The sequence below is a fragment of the Toxotes jaculatrix genome, chromosome 17 (genome assembly GCF_017976425.1).
Source record: "Toxotes jaculatrix isolate fToxJac2 chromosome 17, fToxJac2.pri, whole genome shotgun sequence".
Taxonomy (NCBI): Eukaryota; Metazoa; Chordata; class Actinopteri; family Toxotidae; genus Toxotes; species Toxotes jaculatrix.
The window spans coordinates 8,686,319-8,706,259 of NC_054410.1; the positions used below are offsets into that span (position 1 = coordinate 8,686,319).

The 19,941-nt window shown below is 39.4% G+C and overlaps 2 protein-coding genes across 3 annotated transcripts in view; both read right to left on the reverse strand.

Annotated features, from left to right (window-relative positions):
* aqr (aquarius intron-binding spliceosomal factor) overlaps positions 1 to 13,736 on the reverse strand; it is a 46,745-nt gene extending 33,009 nt beyond the window's left edge. For both annotated transcript variants that reach the window (XM_041061233.1, XM_041061232.1), the window contains exons 1-17: positions 13,627 to 13,736; positions 13,091 to 13,195; positions 12,482 to 12,538; positions 12,145 to 12,185; positions 12,018 to 12,053; positions 11,782 to 11,902; positions 11,473 to 11,613; positions 10,579 to 10,647; positions 10,313 to 10,413; positions 10,135 to 10,211; positions 9,114 to 9,178; positions 6,617 to 6,733; positions 6,400 to 6,513; positions 5,833 to 5,936; positions 2,869 to 2,971; positions 625 to 745; positions 1 to 142 (exon numbers count right to left, since the gene is read on the reverse strand). In XM_041061233.1, coding sequence (XP_040917167.1) covers positions 1 to 142; positions 625 to 745; positions 2,869 to 2,971; positions 5,833 to 5,936; positions 6,400 to 6,513; positions 6,617 to 6,733; positions 9,114 to 9,178; positions 10,135 to 10,211; positions 10,313 to 10,413; positions 10,579 to 10,647; positions 11,473 to 11,613; positions 11,782 to 11,902; positions 12,018 to 12,053; positions 12,145 to 12,185; positions 12,482 to 12,538; positions 13,091 to 13,165 — 1,484 coding nt within the window. In that variant the 5' untranslated portion in view covers positions 13,166 to 13,195; positions 13,627 to 13,736. The remainder of the gene's footprint in view (positions 143 to 624; positions 746 to 2,868; positions 2,972 to 5,832; positions 5,937 to 6,399; positions 6,514 to 6,616; positions 6,734 to 9,113; positions 9,179 to 10,134; positions 10,212 to 10,312; positions 10,414 to 10,578; positions 10,648 to 11,472; positions 11,614 to 11,781; positions 11,903 to 12,017; positions 12,054 to 12,144; positions 12,186 to 12,481; positions 12,539 to 13,090; positions 13,196 to 13,626) is intronic.
* A 168-nt stretch (positions 13,737 to 13,904) lies between these two features.
* On the reverse strand, positions 13,905 to 18,091 carry LOC121197792 (zinc finger protein 770-like). Its single transcript, XM_041061557.1, has 2 exons — positions 17,982 to 18,091; positions 13,905 to 17,708 (listed from the first exon to the last, which is right to left on the reverse strand). Exon 2 carries the CDS (start codon positions 17,653 to 17,655, stop codon positions 14,419 to 14,421), a length of 3,237 nt encoding a protein of 1,078 aa, XP_040917491.1. The 5' UTR covers positions 17,656 to 17,708; positions 17,982 to 18,091; the 3' UTR covers positions 13,905 to 14,418.
* Positions 18,092 to 19,941: the final 1,850 nt, after the last annotated feature.

Consider the following 19,941-nt stretch of genomic DNA (forward strand, 5'->3'; position numbering starts at 1 on the left):
CATGGTTTCATACGCCATACCACATCCTCTATGTCCTGTCTGATCTCGTAAGTGGACTCCAGACGAAAGAGGTTAAAGTTCCTCAACAGGTAGTCGTGGAGGGTCAGGAACTGGAGATTCAGCTTAGGCAGCGCCAGGCAGCCTGAGAAGAAAGACAAATGAATATAGACACAGACACAAAGAGTGAATAATAAACCAAGTAGGTTAGTAATGACACACTTATAGTAAGTCAATCAAAAGTCATCATTTTTTTCTATACAGCCACAAAAAAAGGTTCAATGGCCAATTATACAAAGCTACCTTTGTTATACTGACTGTGTAAATCTTTGCTTCTGTACGAAGTACTGAATGTCTACATTGAACAGCAAATGAGGACCGTTGCATGAATCATCAGTAGTATGTGAATTGCTGAAGGTGTCCTTGCCAACTAAAGAGGATTCCCTCAGAGAGGGGTGCCAGTTCAGTCCCATGAGCACCCTTAGGATAAGGGCTAACACAAGGTGTGGGTGTATACTTGTGACTATGAGGCACTGACTAGACAATGAAAATCGCATGCACATTTACCCTCTCCCAGACACATGCAGACAGGTAAACACAATCACAGTTCACACATGCGACACGCACCTTCGCCTGAGTAGTACTCTGTCGGAACAATGTTCTCATCCCAGATTATCTTCTCTGTTGGATAAAGGGGCATCTGGTTAAGTTGCTCAATCTGAGAGATTCTGCGCTCATGACGTGATACCTGTGTGTGTGCGTGGAAAAGAGTGAGAGACAGAGGACAAAGACACATCGAGAAAGAAATTGGGTTAATGAACATAAGCTCTTCTGCACATTTGGCTTGGTGTCTAGGACCTTTATCTTCTTCCTTACTAGCGGACAAACCACTGAATAAAGAAAAAAAAAGTCCACAAAATCAGGTCATTCAATAAATCTGTTGCATCACATCAGTCACAAATGTCTGGTTGAACTGAGCCACTTTTTTTTCCTCCCTCAATGCAGTTCTTCTGCTAGACCTCAGTTGATCAGTGTGTGTGCTTCAGAGTGGGCATAAATGTAAAGGCTACATATATTTTGGCTCATCACACCAGCAACCCACACTGGTGTAAATGTGTTTATATCTAGAAGGAGTGGCAGTCATGTCAGAGGATACGAAGAAGTACTAAGTCAATCCCTAATACGATCCCTGCAGGTGTTATGATGGAGGATCTATGAATAAGGTTTGTACACTCATAACATTGTTTTCTTTAACTTTAGATAAAGATCTTTAGCACATATGGATGCCATTCAGAAGTTACATATGTCACTGGTTATTTTGTCATATATATTCTTGTCTTTTCCTTTATGTTGCCATTTTTGAAGAACACTATTTGGTATGACATAGCTGATAAGAGAGGGAGCTTCTGTTCTAGTCTGCAGGTATCGATCTGTTTTACTGCATTAGTCTTCGACCCTAGCACCTGCCCAACTGAGATTTTGTAGTTGTGCCCACAGTCGTCTCTACTGTATCTTTACTCTTCTGGAAACAGGCATACATTATATGAATTATTTACTTTGTAAAGGGGTGTGATATCTCCTGCTGAATACAAACCAGCTCATCTGTTCCACCAGCAGAAATAAAAAGGGTAAGGTAGCCGAACACTGGTGTAAAATCAGTACTACCTCTGAGAAAGAAAGGTTCTTCCCTAACAAACATCAGAATCATATGACTAGTGGCCCATGGCCCTGACCTATTAAACCCACCCAGTCAGAGATGTTGGTTGTTGGGGGCAACCTCAAGCACACACAAATGAGTCTCCTGACATTGTCTACTACAACAATCTAATCAGATAATCATGAAACAGCTCTTCTCCATCGGTTCTCAGAGAGGACAAGGGGAGGGTCGGAGTGGGTAATAATGAATAACCGCAGGACAGCCTTGGAACACCTACTTTGATGAAGAGGTCTACAGCACAAGTGTGAGTGTGTACTGGGGAGACTAACAGGACAAACGTCAGGCAGATTCCTGGAGAGGTTTTTAAAAAATTGTGAGAGCAGAGGACGGGGGAACCAGAGAGCACAATCAAACTAGCTCCAGCCTTTCAAGAGATACTCAAAAAAAGAGAGAAGAAAATGGGATCTATCTCATCAGCACTGTCTTCAATTTACCCTAAGTCACACAAATGCCCACATAAAGCAGTAATTGGATTAGGAGGCAAATTCAAGAGGGACGGGCAGTGAAGAGGGGATACTATGTATTCCAAGGTCAGGAGCTTAAATTAATGACTTTAAAGTGAGAAACACAAAACCTATTATGCCATAGCGCTGACTGGCCAGTAATTGTTCTGGAAAATAACTGTTCACCAACATTGTTTGGAGGGGTGCACCAATACCAATTATACATCTTTTATATTGCCAGTTGACAAGCTCACGGTACATGAGGTATTGCTTCATTCCCTTCTACAACTAAACAATCGCTTTACAGTCAATTTAATAAAGTCTGAGGCATTAAAGATTGCCTGGGATAAATATTTTAATATTTGATTTACAGAAAAACAACCGGACTATATTTAGTAGGAAAACGCAACCCATCTGGACTCACTTAAGATGGTACAAGTTCACAGCTGCAGGTAAGGGGCTGGCACACTGAGTTTCCCGCCCCCTTTTTTTCCCCATCAAGATAAACTCCATAATAGATGACTCTTTATTTCCAATACATTCCACCGTGAAGCTTCAGATTTGCATGGTATAAAAGGCATTTAACAAGGTGTTCACTTGACAACTGTAAACGCTGCAGACAAAACAAAAAAAACATACATCTTTGCCACTAGAGTTTAAAAACTAAACTGCCCACACGGATAGCATAGTGCAAGCCAAGACTGCACTTACCAACAGCTCAAGGAGAACCACCTTCTCATAGGTGGTGTCTTGCCCTTCAGGCAGCTCTGGCAGCAGACATAGGTACGAGGCCACCCGGTGGAGCGTATTGGGACTACAGAGAATGATGAGACAAACACGTGGTTAGTCAGCTCTAACAATGGCATTTGCAAATTAAACTTTTAGCTGACGCTCTTATCCAGAGCAGGGAGGAAAATGAAGCAGAAAATAACTAATTGCTGTCCAGAGAGGATGATTTGGTAATAACTGAAATGGTTATTACCGGGACAATGATGTCTAGTGACATTGACAACAGTGACAACATATCATTACTTTAATATGTCATATTTTATCATATTTATAAAGAGATATAGTGTGTAGGTGCATTTCTGGGACACTATTTCTCCTGAGAAAGATGTTTTAAATGTTGACAGTGATTACACAGCATGCGTGAAGATACACAGCCTTATCAAATTCTTTGTGCTTGTTAGCACTGCGGCACAAAGCAAGTCTTCTGTTTGCTTTGACTCTGCACTCCTGCTCTGTCAGCGTGTGTGTTAAGAGGCCAGGGCGCACTGATGCGACAGGATTATGAAAATCAAAGCCCATCTCCGTCTCGGAAAGCTGAGGCGTGGCTCTCTGCATACAGACCTGTTTTAATCAGGCTGACACACTGTGACACAGGCAGGGTCTGGTACACAACGAAGGACAGGGCCTGGACACATTGTGACAGGCCTGGACAGCCACACGTGGCGCTGACCAGCTATATCCGTGCATCTGCATGCATTCTGCTCGTTGTGATGCCATGCTTGGCCAGTGGGGTGGCAATTCTGCCAATGTTGCAGTTTGGTGGCCCACTGGATGACCTGGCATAGGTCATGTGGACATTCCTTCCCTTAGCAACAAAATAACAGCAGCACAACAACTCACTCTGAGTAATGGAGATGACTGGACCAGGTCATGACTGACAGCTGAGCCACTGGCAGGGTAAGGTAAGGATGTGGACATAACGGAAACTGGTCCATAATAAGTTTACTAAACAGCCTGAAGGCTGTCTAGATCCTTGTTTAGATTTTAGGTAAACCATTAAGGAGAAGCTTTGCAAAGAAAAAAATGGTGTGTAATTTTATCACATTATTAAACACAAATTACCGAAGACATTACTTAGTCGGTTAAGTTAAATGGCTTTTGTGGCAGGGCAATTTGCTTTCTGATTTAACTTTGTTTTCTTTTCTTGGTCACATAATATCCTATCCTATCCAGAATAGGAACCGGATTCAACAAAAGGTGAAATCAATAACACCCTTTCCAAAGACAGGACCATGCTGAATAAATAATTCACAGAATTAATTATACCAATTATTTCATTGTGTCCAGTAGTGATGACTCTCTTTAATTGTTTCTAGCATCTCACAGGAGTTCACACAGGAGTTCGTTCACTTTTGGCCTGAAATGACACTCAACGTGTTTTATGTAACTGGAAAGAAATATCTGTGTGTGTGTATGTGAGAGAATGGGTTTGTATATGTGTGGGCAGGCTATGCAATAATGCTGCGTCTGTGTATCTGGGGGACTTAGCGGATAAATTCAGAGCGGCGGGTGACTGGGAGCTAAGCCCATGGGTAGCGCAGCTGGAATATACTGGCATTAGCATGAGTTGTTTGGATGAAAAGTGCTTCGTTAAATCTGATTGGCATATTTGCGGCTACCCAGGAGCTTCTTTGGTGACAGTTGTAGAGCAGGGAACAATGCGGTTCCTGCTATATTCAAAACCTTAATTCTGGGAAAAGGAGCAGAGCTTCTAGAAATACATGAAATGGTTCAGCTAAGTCTTTACCTGATTCAGCTCAACTCAGCTCATAACCCCCTGCCTGACTCAGAGAAACTTAGTATGGGGTTTAAGCATTTATAATCCACTACAGAAGTTAAAAAGAGGTGATGGATACAGGAACATTGACTGCAAAGAGGAAATTTGTGTTGTTCCAACACGGAACCTCAAAGCAATCGTGACAAATAAAGACATCACATACTGTACAAACAAACAAGCAATCAGTCAACTCACTCACATGAGTGAGTGAGTTGACTGAGTGAGGACTTAAAAACCGTATAAAACCTAGTGTGAATAATTTAAAATTTTCATTATGATATCAAATGCCAAGGAAAGTTAGAAACCCTGAAGTAATTACAAATGACCGATAAATCAATGTCTTTTCACTCTCTTTCACGCACGTGTACGAGTTAAAAAACACACACACACACACACACACACACACACACACACACACACACACACACACTGGCCAGTGCATCAAAGCAAGGGTGCTTTTTGGCTCTTTGGCAAGCTAATATGATCTGACAAACACAGCTGTTCAAAGAGTTTATTCTCAAGCCACTGCAAATCGATTAAATTAATGAGGCGTGCCTCTCTCTCTGGCTGGTACCAGCTGCCTGTTCAAGGGCTCACTAGCTGCCATTTAGCAGGGAAGTCAGGCAGCAATGCTGGTGCTGATGTTATACAGAAACATAGGACCAAGATGGGTATGAGTTTGTGTGTGAGCGTGTGTGTGTGTGTACTTATTGTGGCTTGTATGTTTTGGTAGTCAAAAGAATTTTTATCTGTCATATGTCAGATCAGTGTATCTGCTTCTGCTCAAGGACAGTGCTTTTACAGAAAAATTAGAAGTTATGATATTTTCTCTTAATACCCTTCAGAACCCCAAAGGTCCCATAGAAAAGTAAATAGAGTAAGTACTCATACAAAGATGAGCCACCTCTAAGCACATATGCAGTACATTTACACATCAGGAAAAAGTTTTGTCAGCTAAAACAACACGCTTGCTAAAGCAGTTTTATTATTAACAGGTCACTGTAATTTTACTCAGTCCAATCATGCATAACCTCCCACCACATCCCTCCATCTGTGCACTGCTACACTGCAAGCTCATTTCATGATTCATTTTGGATGTTTTGATTTACCTGAGATGCCCAAAGTGTTTGGTCAAGGATTCTCGAGTGTCTACTGCTGCTACGTTTGACAGAGCAAAGTCGTGCAACTCTGGGAAATGAGCAAAGGCTGCCCTCTGTAAGACAGAAGCAAAGAGCAAAACACTGATGTCTAAATACACAGCATCACGATATTTACATTATTACTTATACTGCCAGACCAGAATATGTGACTCAAAAATGAAAACTGATACAGGGAAGGCTCTTTTGTTTTCTACTAATGCAAGCAGAACAGGCAGAACATGTGCATAGTTGGGCACTGGTTAAGCATTTTTGATAGACCTTAATAAGTCCCAGTGAAGTGTTATTATGAGGCTAGAGCCCTCATTCAAACAGTATAGTAGGAGCATAAAAAGAAATGCTGAAAAATACATACGAGTCCATACCTGGCACTGACAGCCAATTGTGTAAAAATATCATCACAACGTTAAACATCAGACCCAAAGATGTCAGAGAGAAACTGACAAGGAAAAAAACAGCAGGAACAAAGCAAGCATGACAGAGACAGTAGTTAAAATATACCACTGCATGCATTTTTACCTGCAGGGAGGTGATTCTGTCATAGTGCAGAGTAGTCATCTCTTTCTCCGTCAGGGCGGTTCCAGTCTGGTCACTGATCTCAAAGCCTGTGTAGAACTTCAGCATGTCCAACAACTGCGAAGGTGAAACCACAGCATAAGTTACTTCTGCACAAGAAAATGAGTGCAGTCATTTCAAGTGTACATGCATAAATTGCCTCATGTTATATGTGGTATACCTGGCAAAAGAGGTGTCCCTCCTTCTCTCTCTGGACGAGGTTGGACAAGTGGCAGCTGACCACCAAATGAGAGTCATCCAGCAATGTATTAAACCAACGCCTGGTGGGCAGCAGGGCCTAGACACACAGGACACTACGTTGAAGCATTTGACTACATGCTTACAGGTGAGGTTTTAACTGACCTTAAAGTGATCACAACTATATTTAACTGCAATGCATTTTCTAAAAAACATGGTTAGAAAAAATGTTTCAGTTCACAGGAACAAAATAAATGAGACAGAATTTGTTAGATTTTAAGCAATCAGTCTGATGTCCCTCCACCACTGCAAAAAGTAGAGTGGTATTATATGAACTGACACCTCTAACATGGGTCAAAATAATCAATTGATCTAACAACAACCACAGTTCCCAGAATCTGAACCATGTTTATCCATATGTCTTATTGATCCATGGTCTTTTCTTGTCTTGAGGTTGTTTTCAAACACAGGATAGAGAAGCAAACAATAAGGCAAACTAACAGTGAGATGTGAGGATGACAGGAGAAAAACTGGCTCAGCTACTTCTATAGCCATTATTTTTCTTGTTGTATCGCAGGAACATGACATGAAGGCAAAAACAGAGGAAACTTGTCAAGATGAGATAACAGAGGTGCTTTGGTAGGAAGATAACAAAGAAACAAGGAACATGCTGATGAACTGATAGACTGAGTGAGAGGATGACTGGTACAGACAGAACAAAAGAAAAGAGTTCAATCCATCGCACTGCAAAGGCTGAAAGAGAAGAACTGCCCAGAGGGAAAAAAAAACAATAGCATTGTGAAATAGAATATTGAAATACAAAACACCAACAAAATCAAAATGATCCATTATTCTATTCATTGAAAACTGTTCTTCATAAAGCAGCAGGTGCAGCATGTGATTCCTAAACACTGAGAGAACAGATACTTTATATCCAACAGCCAACTTTGATCTCAACATAGTCTTGACAGCCTGCATGAAACAGGCATGAAAAAGGGGTCTTTTTTCCCTGCATTAATTTTCAGGTTGTCATCTGAGAGGGAAAGTATGGATTTCAAGCAACTGAGGCTTTGTAAAAGGATAGTGCTGAAGGGCAGGAGATGTCTCTGGAGACAGTCAGCTGGCCGGCCACTAGCCACTGCCAGGAACAGCAAGGCCGGCCTGTCAGCAGACAGCCAGATGAAATCTATTGAGCTCCCTTGCTAGTAACAGGAGATTTGCTAAGGCAGCAGGAGCAACATTCTTATGTGACATTGTGTCTTCACTCCAGATAGCCAACCACACTGGCTGCCTCTCTGAAACACTATGTCAAAATCTATTTTCCTTAATTATTTCTATTAAGTAAACCAAGTTATAATAGTTAATAAATGTTTATCATTTTTATGAGCTATTTTATCACCATAAAAGTTTTACACTATTCCTGATGTCAATGACTTGAAAACCTTGGCAACAAAAAACTGTATTCAGCCCAGGTCTATATTGTAAAAGGAGCATTTATCTTGTAACCAAACCCCTTTCAGACAGTGACACAGGTTAAACAAGCGTGTGTGGCCAATCGGTATAGGAAAAAGGACAATGTTTTCACAGTTGAGTAGAGCTGTTCAATATGCTGCAGATCAGCCACAGTCCAAGTGAAAAAAGGTGAAAACTATGAAATGGTACAATCTCAATACTTCTTGTTTTAACAAGATGATAACTGATACAGTTGCATATTTAAAAAACAGCAAAAACACAGAGCATAGTAAAAAAATGCAAGTGTTGTTATATAGATGCAGCTCTACTTAAAATCTTTTCTTAACAACTGTGTTACTTCCACAGCTTTTCACCTACAAGACGTTCTAAAATTTCACTACAGCAGATTTCAAATTTGCAGGCAACATCAAGTAAATGAAGAATCGATAGCAAATTTAGACCTAAACGTTGTTAATTTAAAAAGTGATAACAACACCATACAGTGCAGAAAAAAATATAACCTATTGTTCCTTCAAACACAGGGATTATTCTCAGATCTAAACATTGATCCAAGCAGACACAGCACATTACTATACACCTTATACCATATGTCAAAAGCCATCAGGCTGAAAATAACCTTTCATAAGCTCCGATCAAAGACTACTGTTTCAAATCCTGCAAAGCTTTGCAGACAGCAATGACAGAGACGCATTGGGTGGAGCTGAGACTGGACATTTATCCACTGTCTGTTGACCTGAGTTAGCTATAAATGTAAAGGACAAAAGGCAAGCGAGCTCTGCAGAAACGGAAGTCTACACCACTTCGTTCATCAGGATACCATTATTAAGCAAATATACTGTAGACTTACGCTCTTCTGGTGCACATGCAATGTGAAAATTAGTGGCTGACTAGTATGTGTTAAAACTGAGCACATCATATTTATTGTAATCATTTTAAGCACAAGAAAATTCAAATAGCACAATTTCATTTTCACTGAAAAGGTCATAGGATAGAAGGCTGTGTCTTACCTCCAAATCAATCATCAGTTCAATGAATCTCTCACAATAATGCACTTTGTTCATGGACACAGTATCTATGGAAAGGGAAGGAATACCACAGAGGTTAGCACTTCTCTTTTTATCAATAAATACATGTTGTCATGGGCAGACAAGCAGACATGACTATATGGATATATAAGGCCCTGCCCCCCCAAAAAAACAGGGAGCTGTAGGATGTAGCAGTGCAAAGGAGGTTGTGTAGTTGTCACCAAGGACATGAGGACAGTAAACGCATGTGGACAACACCAAGGTGCCATGCTGAGCGTGTGAGCCTCACTATGAGATACTGCATTGCAAGCATAGCAGCATGCTGGGAACTCAGCCCTCATTAAGCATGTTGGTGTGCATGTGTGTGTGTAACTGTGTATGCACTTAAAGTTGAGGCATGCAGCAAGTATTGGAGTGATGTGACTCCTGCTGGCCTTTAGATTATAATCTGCTCTGTCAGGTTTGAATTCTACCTAAACACACAAATACAAATGTTCTGTTTTTAGCATTCAGGTGGGGGGCCTCTGTGTCGGCCTGCATTACAACATTGTAGTCAGTGCCAGTGGCTCTGTGGCAGCTGGAGCACATGCTCCTTCGGCAGCTGCACGACTCAGAAAGAAAGGAGGGAATGGTGTGACTAAAATAGTGGTGAAAAGGGGTAATACTGTGTTTCATACTGGCAATAGGGCCCTGGTTTGAAGAGATGTGCTCTCTGGCAAAGCGCAAGCTCTAGAAAAGCCTAAGTACATTAATCATGCAAGGAAAGGTTGTGAGAGTGCATGCAAAGACCTGTTTTGGGACCAAAGTCACAGGAAGAATCACCCAGGATCATCAATTTTAATCAGTATTTGGAGGTAGAAATCAAAACCAAGGATGCACTTTCTTTAAGAGACAACCAAGATCTAATGGCCATTCTTTGTGCTGAAGGAATTCCATGTTAAGTAGCTGTACACAATAACACAATGAGAACACAAGAGAAATAAAAGTATTTTTTCCTGTTTACCTGTTGGCTGGATTGACATGAGAACTTCAAGAAATTTTTTTATGAGAGCTGAGAGGAAGGTTCTCTCTTTTTTTGCCCTGAGAAAGACAAAAAAAGCAGCTTAGAAACTCATAGGGTACAACACATAATTTTGTAGTCTGTATAAATCTGAACACGCAAGCAGAGAAAATAAAATTACTGCTCAGCTGCATCAGCATCCATCTTATCGAATTTCTTCTTTATTAGATTCCAGAACTTCTGCAGCTTTGGAACTTTCTTTAGCTCTTGTTGGAGTCTGGACTGCAAACATGACAGAAACAAATCAGTAAGGTCTATTTTATCTAAGGATTAGTGTCACAGCAAGGAAGCAATTCTTTCCAATGAAATTATCAAACACAGTCATTACTTTGTGTGCACCAATAACCATCAGAAAAACTTAATTAAGGCAATAGGTTGACATCTTACTGGTAAGAGGCACATCCACATAGGCAGAGAGATGAGCTGCTGCACCTGTTCTCTGATCAAATCTACCTCCTGGGAGGGAGGTGCACAGAGAGAAAGAGAGAGAGAGAGCGGGAGGAAGGGAGTTGTCAAATGTCCTGCGTATGACAAATTTTTATTACACCTCAGCCCATGATAAAAGTCTACAACTAAAATATTTAGAGGCCTTTATATGATACAATTGAAGTGCAGCAGACTATCACAGCAGATTTTAAAGTGACATCTGCAGTGCTTTCCAGTGGTTTAATGCGGCTATAGAGGATACAGATAGGTCTGAGCTGACCCAAGTTGTACTGCCTAGTCTACTACTGCCACCTAGTGGATATCGCCAACAACTGTCTTAATTTCCACATCAATCCTTAGCAAAAAGGCATTTTGGCATCGCTATCATTAATAAGCAAAAAGATTTTTTTATATTGTCACCCTAATGCCTTGAAGTAATATTTAGAGTGAAAACAACATTAATTGTCTTATTATCCAAAAGTGAACCAATTAAAACATTTGCTACCTCAAGAAACCCTGGTTTATATGATATAATTAATGTTACAACTGAAAATGTTCAATTGAAGTGTTCATATTTTTCAACATTTCTTGGATTTGATGCTGATATATAATTTTTAAAATAAATCTATCTATGCTTATTTATTTATCTATCTATATTTATTGGAGAAAACACGTTGCTTTAAATAATGTAAATATTGTAATCAGAACATTAGCTGACGTCTCCCAGTAATCAAGGAACACAAACATGTTCATTTACCGTGTTAGCAGAAGAATAACACCCCCAGACATTCCTAAATGTACTCATCTCTCCAGTGGGTAAGTCAAGACATTAGATATCAGTGTAGCGGTACTCACCAGACTGTTGAAGCAGTGGTCCAGGAAGACCAGCAGCACTGTTTGTTCCTTAAGAGTGAGGCCAGCCTCCTTGCCTGCCAACACAGCTTCCATCACACATTTGAAGAAGAAAGGGAAGTGGCTGGGTTCCTTCTTGAACACCTGATATACACCATACAACAGAAAAGATGTTGAAGCTCGAATTGTAGTTATACAGGTGGTGAATGTAGTGATCAGGTAACTTGTATAAATACAGTGTTCTCAGAAGTTGGGGTCACCATGCAATGACAAATAGCCTAAACTTAGGCAAGTGCTAGATTTTCTTTTTACCTCCCAAGCTGGAACATTCTCTCTGAACTTCTCGTTGACAATGCAACAAATGGACATGAGATAGGCATTACTGGACACCTCCGGAGTGTAGTTAACCCACAGGTAGTTCTCAAGGTACTGGCTGAAAGATGAGAAAATAATAAATGAATATCTATGCACAAAGTGGTATTACTTCTTTCTTTACTTTGGTGGCTACTTAATAAATAGAGGGAACAAAACAAAGTGAAATATCTCACCTGAACTCAAGCAGCATAATTTTTCTGATGGCAAATCTGAAAATATAAAGGAAAAAAGAACTAGATCAATAAGGGCATATTGGATTAAAGAGGCAGTTCAGGTGTGAGATGCTAAATATCCACTTACTTGGACTTGAGAATCTCTTCTTTGTAAATATCTTCCATCACCTGAACAAAACAGCAAAGAATGTTACAATTCTTAGTCTTTAGGCAGAAGCCACCTCAATGCTAAAACTATCATGTGTGTTTGTCTGTCTGTTTAGGTCAAGTTCACTGACTTATAAAAGCAGCACTTTGCACCTCTTTAGCATACTGAAACTAAATGATTAAAAGGCATTTTAACACATGCAACTATCCATAATAAATACAGTATTCAAAGCATTGCCACTTAACCGTAAAAGCTATTTAACTACAAAAATTATACATATTGATACTTGTAAGATGCAGCAATATATAGACCTCACCTTGGGGTCAAATGCTAGTTTATTCTTTGCATGAGGAGCCCAATATTTGTTAGCCAACTGAAAAAAATAAATAAGAAAAACATCAATATTAGTAAACATGTCAGCATGAACATACAAAAGTTCATTTAGTAACACAGAAGTTGGTACAAATGATGCATTACACAGTAGTGTATGTGTGGAAAACCTAAGAGTTTATCATGATAAATACTTTTGAGGTTTTCTGGCTTGGATATATCTTAATATCTTTTTCTGGTTCAAGAATAAAAAACATGCAACTATCTAAAGAAAGGAAAATTTGCCATCATAGACAGTGAACATTATGTGATCCACAGCACAAATCCTCAAGTCCTCTGTCACAGGTACACTCCACCCATTTGACCCTATCTTCCCACATCACACATACGCTTTAGCATAACAGAAAACGTAGTAAGCATTCTCTATGCAAGTACAATGCAGGTTCACTTCATCATGTTATTAGATCTTCACAGCTAAATTTGCAAAAGCGACTGCAGGTGAGGAGACAATCTTTCAGCATAAAAACAGTATAGAAAACTTATCTCAACACACAGCGCTCGAACACATGCAGTTTACATGTACAATGTAAATTACCTGTGTGACATATTCGGCATTAATCTGAGACACAGAAGGAGCTGCAGCCTTTTTAGCGGGTGTTTCTTTCTCCATGGTGGCCGTCTCAAGCAGCTACAATGGTGACTGTGAGAAAAAGGGTAGAGAAAAAAAGTTGCTATAGCTATGCTATCCCCCACAATAAACAACGTTTGATCGTGGCTGTTTGAACAGGATTTCAGGCTTGAAAAATGTGGGATAACTAAGCTATCCACAAGTACAGTGGTGAGAAAGTTAGCAAGCTGGGTTAAAAAGTTTAATGGGCCGAGTTAAGAACAGAAACGTATGTACAATACTAAACTTTACGATAACTGCTAATCGCTGTTTGGCGCCCCTAAGACATTATATTAAAATTGCGATGCACAATAGTAGACGTTAGCTGTTTCACTAGATCAAGCGATAAGCTAAGCTAATTAGCTAGTGGCACTAAAACACAGCTGACTCAAATAGTTTTTGATGATATCTGTACACATTGTCCTGTGGCTTACACAAATATATGATAAAGTAAGCTCACTAACCTTTATTTGTTTTACAGCATAAGTGAGGCGCCTTTAGCTGGTTCGCTACGCATGTACACAACCAAAACGCGCTGAATGCGACTAACTTCCTGAATGGGTACGTCTCTAAAATCGTCCCCAGGCACAAAATGTATATCTTCCGTTCCCCTTTCATATTTGTCAAAAAAAAAGGGCAACTCTTAACTGTAGCGTGTAAACGGTTGAAAAAAAAAAGGACAAGAAAAGTATAAGAGAAAAATATAAAATATTAAACCACAGTCTTGTTTGTGAAATAAATCAGAATCAGAAGCCTTTATTGTCATTGTACCAGAATACAACAAAATTATAGCAGCCTGGAAGTGGTGTTACTCCAAATCTAAATAAATAAAAAAGTATGTACAAATAGTAAAAATAAAAGCAGAAATAAAAAATAAAAATAGAAATAGAATAATACTAGAATAGAATACAAAGGTGCTGCAGTAGAAAAAAAATAGTTTATAATAGTAAAATAATGTAACATATAACAAAATATCTAGTTTTCAGTGATGTAGCACAAGACTGTTCTTTTAAAGTATTTATTTTTGAGAACTGTTTTCAAGTTTCGAAAATTCTTAAACAAATCAGTAAGAAACAAAAAAATGTAATTTTTGAAACAGCAAAAATATAATGCATTATTCTTAAGTGAACATTATCAAGTACCTATTTCACACAATACTTACATTTAAACAAACATCATATGCATGACAAAAAAGTGATCATCATAAACACTATTATACACAAAAAAAACAAGCATCACACAGCGACATTTGGTTATCAGTGAGTCAGTCTGTGTTTTCTCACATGTACTGACTGCGTGAAACTTTTGCCACAAATGTCACACCTAAATGGCCTCTGACCTGTGTGGACAACATAATGCCTCTGAAGTTTAGAGGGAGAGACAAAAGTTTTGAAGCAAATGTCACAACGATTCTTGTGGGCTGACTCTGACATCTTAGCTTGAACATTAGCGGAACAAAAATGTTGCCCAAGATCGTTTTCGCTCTTAAAACTTGCAGTGCAATTGTCACATTCAAACACAGTTATTGGTTCACACCAGTAATCATCTGGGAAATTTGCCTGGATTTGATTCTCATCCATAGAATTCACAGGTGCATTACTGAGAAGCTTGTTGTTCTCTGAAAGAGCTGTTACTCCTTTATGCTGATATGGTATTTTTATATTACATGTATTTCCCTCATACTGATTTGACAAATCTGGAGCTGCCATATTTTGATTTTGGACAAGTTTATTTATTTCAAAAGCAAGCTCAGAGGGAAATGAATAACTATAATGGTCTGTAGCCTGATCATAACTGGCTGTAGCTTGATGACAATATTCTCCCTGGTTTTTCTCTGGTTCATTATTCTCCTCTTGTAAGCCTACTTCTGGTTCAGCCAGCCATTCAGTGTCCATTGCCTCTGTGCAATAAGATAAATTTGAGTTATGACCAGCACTCGTACAATAGGACTCTATCTGCTCTTTTATTGCATCCACATTGAAGTCTGTACAATCGGTAAGGTTTTCAATGCATTTATCCTGGAGATGATTGGTATTTATCATTTGTCTTTGACTATTTTCTGAGATCCTGTTACCCCATTTGCATCTGTGCTCATGAGTTTTTAGATGACCATGCTGTGTGAAGGCTTTGCTGCACAAAGTGCATCTATATGGCCTTATCCCAGAGTGAGTGACCAAATGCCTTGAGAGCTTGTATGGAGTAACAAAGTTCTTACAGCATATTTGGCATGTGTGAAGTTTCATTTTTTTACAACTATTACTTTCAGTGTTTGTCTTGAAGCGACTGTTCACTTTTGTGATAGGTATTTCACGCCTGGTACAGAGCAGCACACTTTTTCTTTTACTTACATCATTGAAACCTGAATGTGTAGCATCTGTGTTCACAGAAAGCTGCTGCTGACTATTTGTTTTCAGTCTTCTGATGTTCACCTGTTGATTGACTGATTTGGATGGTTTCCTCTTACAGTGTATCCTTTCATGGGTTTTCAGATGTGAGGCTTGCCTAAAAGCTTTCCCACATGTAGGACACTGAAATGGTTTCAAGCCTGTGTGTACCATCTCATGCCTTTGTAATTTAGAGGCACTCGGAAAACACTTTAAACAGTGGAAGCACTTGTGTTGTACCTTGCCAGAATTTTGCATTGATTTAGCAGCCTCTGTCCTTCTCACATCCACTTTACAAACCTTTGATACTCTCTTGTCATTATTATGAACAATTACTATGGAAGGGGTCTGATCCAGGTGTTTAGCAGAGATTACATCACTGCCAGTATGTATCTCAACATCCTTCTTATGTACTAGCATTTCCTGTACAGGGGAGTCTGCTGCAGTCCTAATGTTAAACCCACTTGTGCGTGAAGGCGGCCGATTGATATACATTGATCGCTGTTTCTGATATCTGGACCACAGGTGAGTGTGACAATGGACCCTCAAGTGTGTTTTCTGCCGAAATCTCTTTCCACACATCTCACAGCCAAAAGGCTTTTGTCCAGTATGAGTCAATATGTGCCTCTGAAGTTTTGATCTAGATGGAAAACATTTTGAACATGTATGGCACTGATGTAAAGAGTTAATTTTCTGCTGCTTATTGGTGGCATGGAAGGTTTCACTCGGTTGTTCTGCTAATGCAATTAACGCAGCCTCCTGAGGAAAAGAGTCAGTGCAGTTTTCACTCCATGTTTCTGGTTTAACAACGATGTTCAAGTCAGTGGAGTCTGCATGACTAGGTTCAAGTTCTATTGCTTCAGAATTGGACATTTTCACATTCTTACTGTTTTGCACAGGAGTGGGACTTCCCAACTGTTTTTGGTTCCTATGAATTTTATGATGACGCATTAAATTAATTTCCAACCGAAATGACCTGTTGCAGATTATACACTGGAATCGTTTCCTATCTTTTTGTGTCAAGTACTGCAGCCCTTGTTCACCTGACTTATCACAAATACCCTGACACTGACTGTTTGTATTCAATGGTTGTTCTGGTTTTACAACTGTATCCAACTTGATTCCAGTCTTGTTCAGGCCCTGCACAGTATTTACGCTTATTTTACACTGTAGCTCAAGTTCCTCTGATGAATTCACAGGAGTGTGATGACTGGTGGGTCGCTGATGTGATGACTGAAGCTGCAGAACTGAGCTTTGACTGTCATTATAAAGCCTCTGTCTCTTTCTTGCATTGACTGCAGAAAGCGAACATTTATTTGCTCTGCTTAAATGAATTTTCAAGTGTACCTTTTGTCTAAAAGTTTTGCAACAGACTGTACAAGAGTAGGGTTTCTGGCCCGTGTGAATAAGAAAATGTCGTTGTAATTTGGACGGTGAACAAAAGGTTTTAAGACATTTAGAACACTGGTGTTTCAAAGCCATTTTGCTTCTACTGGAGTTCAGTTCTTGTGACTGCAAGCGCACCTTCGAATGGACCTTCTTGGAGGAAGTCTGACTCCTCTTATCAAATTGTTTTGGATTGTTATGAGTTGGTGAGTGAATCCAAAGCTGAAGAGATGAACTTAATGACTTCAAGCAGATTTTGCTGGTGTATCCATTGTGGGCATTGTACACAGATGTGTCCGCATTTGAAGAATCACCTTGATCCTGATGTAATGGATCCATTTTTGGTGGATTTCCAGTCTCAGACAAAGGAGGAAAAATGCTGTGAGTTACAGTTCCCCTTTTCCATTCCGTCTGGGAGGCCACAGAAGAAGACACAGCTGATGGCATGATAGCGGAATTACCACTGCCATGTGTACTGACCCCTGAAGCTGGTTTCTCAATGTTCAGTTTTTGGTTATTTGTTAAAATGCCTTCCTGTAGATTACCTGTTGGAACCTGTGAAGGGTGGACGTTCTGCAAGTGCCTTTTTAAATGCACAGACTGCGTGAAGGCTTTTCCACAGATTTTACAGATGAAGGGCTTCTGGCCAGTATGGATGGAAAGATGTCTCTTAAGTTTGTACGGCGACGGGAAAGATTTTTGACAAACAGTGCACTGGTGCATATTCAAATCACCACCTTAGTGATTTATCCCCAATTGGTGATCTTCTCTGAACCCTAGGGCAAAGCATATGGCATAAACATTCAAAACCAGAAGGGAGGAACTCCAAACAGTGCAAAAGACAATTTACAATGAGAAACATAAAAACAGTAATAAGGACTAATCTAAAATTAACATTCAAATAACGTATGTCTTAATATAACCAAAATTACGTATCTAATATGTCTACAATATTTTACAGCAATGAAGTAACCGACATCCGCTTCGTCGAAACTACCTAACAAACCTCGCTTAGTTGGCGTATATAGAAGTAAGTCAAAAACACTTACGATATTGGATTTAGGTTTATAGTCCTATTACAACGAATATAGTCATTATTACTAGTTGGCCCTGAACGTGCCGTGTTAGCTTTCTTGCTAATGATGCAACAATCGCTGACGTCACCCCGGCAAGAAGCATGTACGTCCCTCAAAATGTACGCCGGGAAACAAAGATATTTGGTTCCTATCCCTGGCAGACCTGCAGATGTGAGAAGACATCATCCCATGGGTGTTATTTTAGTGATAATGTAATGTTTAGATTGACGAGATCGACCAATCATACCACTGTACTCCCATACCTACCCATAGCCTATAATATTATAAAAACCCTTGAAACCAATCTGTTTCGAGAACAAAACAACTACTTTTATTTTCCTTCGATATTTTGCTGGATTCCATGTAGGTGTTACAGTGCCAGGGCCCTGGTTCACTGGTAGACCTGCATGGTTTCTGTAAATGTTTTTAATTACATTGCGCTTCTCCTTCTACACACATTGCACAGAAAATGAGAATGATGTGTGTAGTGAAATATTAAATCTTGTTTAAGAAGCATTTTCTCCAGATGTCAGAACATTACAACATATGAATATAGCTAAGTTGTTTGAAAAACAAAAAACATATAGTGCCCAAAACATCCATTAATTTAAAAATTGAAAGTAGTAAAACTGTCAATATTCAGAAATGTTTACAAAAAATATCCTGAATTCATGATTTTGGTATCTTATTTCTGAAAAACGGAACATTGAACCAAATCTCAAATTTTAAGAGATCTGATAAAGGAAAGGCAAAAATTGTTTCTAATCCTGCTTGGTATAATTTGTGGATATGGATATAAGTAAAAAATGCTTTACAAGTTGAACTGAAAGCTCAGGTGCTGTAAAATTGCACTGATTTAAAGTGACCACGAGAGGGCAGCAAACACCACGAAATTGCATGACTGTTGTGACAGTTCTGCAGACAGAGCAAGTTTCTTCAAGTCAGTGACCATAAAGACAAGCTTTCATAATGCGCCAGGAGAATAAAACAATAAATTATGAAACAAAAATGATTCAAACATAAAAACAAACAAAACCACAGTCACTGAGGCAAACAACCCACAATGGCAGGAGGCGTCTTGTGCAGTGAGGCTGCTCCTGAGCTAGACTCCCCTACTGTAGCCCACTGCTATGGGGAAAGAGAGTCACACACATCAGCCTGGTTAGCCTGAAGGAAGAAACACAGAGTTAAAGTCCATGTGCAAGGCCACAATGACAAGGGCCGCGGGCTGGTGCACTGCAAAGGACAATGTTAGACACAACAGCTAGTTTGTTTGCACAGTGGTTGCAGGTCAGCTTGGTAGAAAATGTACATTTGACAAAACACATGAGAAAACCAAATGTCACCCTGTCTTTTTTCATTTTGTGAGGAAACACAGTGGTAAGGACGCAAGGAAATGTGTCAACCATAGGCCATCACATTGGCTATGATGAGGGTGTGATGATATAGTAGTGGCTTTGCCTGTGTTTGTACGAAAACATGCCCGCTTAAAGATGGCATGTAATGTTTAGAATGTGATCGACAAGTGGTTGTTGTGCGCTGAATTTTTGTGGACAAGCTCCTCTGTGTTACTGAAATGCTGTCTTGTATTTTTATGTGTTGTTAACATATGAATGTCTTGTAACTGTTGTTCCTCCATGGAAAAAATGCACATGGAATCAAAATTCAATAAAAAAACACCTGAAACACATTACCATAGGCTGATGTGTATTGTTTCTTGATTTTTATTGCTTTCATTGCTTTCATAGCTTTTCCGCTCTTCTTTGTAAACCGTTGTTTATCAGGGAATTTTCTGATAACAGAAATTTCTCAAAACAGTCTTGTTTGGCAACACCTTACTTAGCATTCACATTCATTTTTTTAAGAAACCAAGAAAACTGACAAAGAAAACATTTTTAGAGGAATGTCTTCTTTGGATATGTGTGTGTCACTG

Bases quoted from the DNA above. Each gene is read 5' to 3' on its own strand.
- LOC121197792 (XM_041061557.1), bottom strand. From the start codon at position 17,655: ATGCACCAGTGCACTGTTTGTCAAAAATCTTTCCCGTCGCCGTACAAA.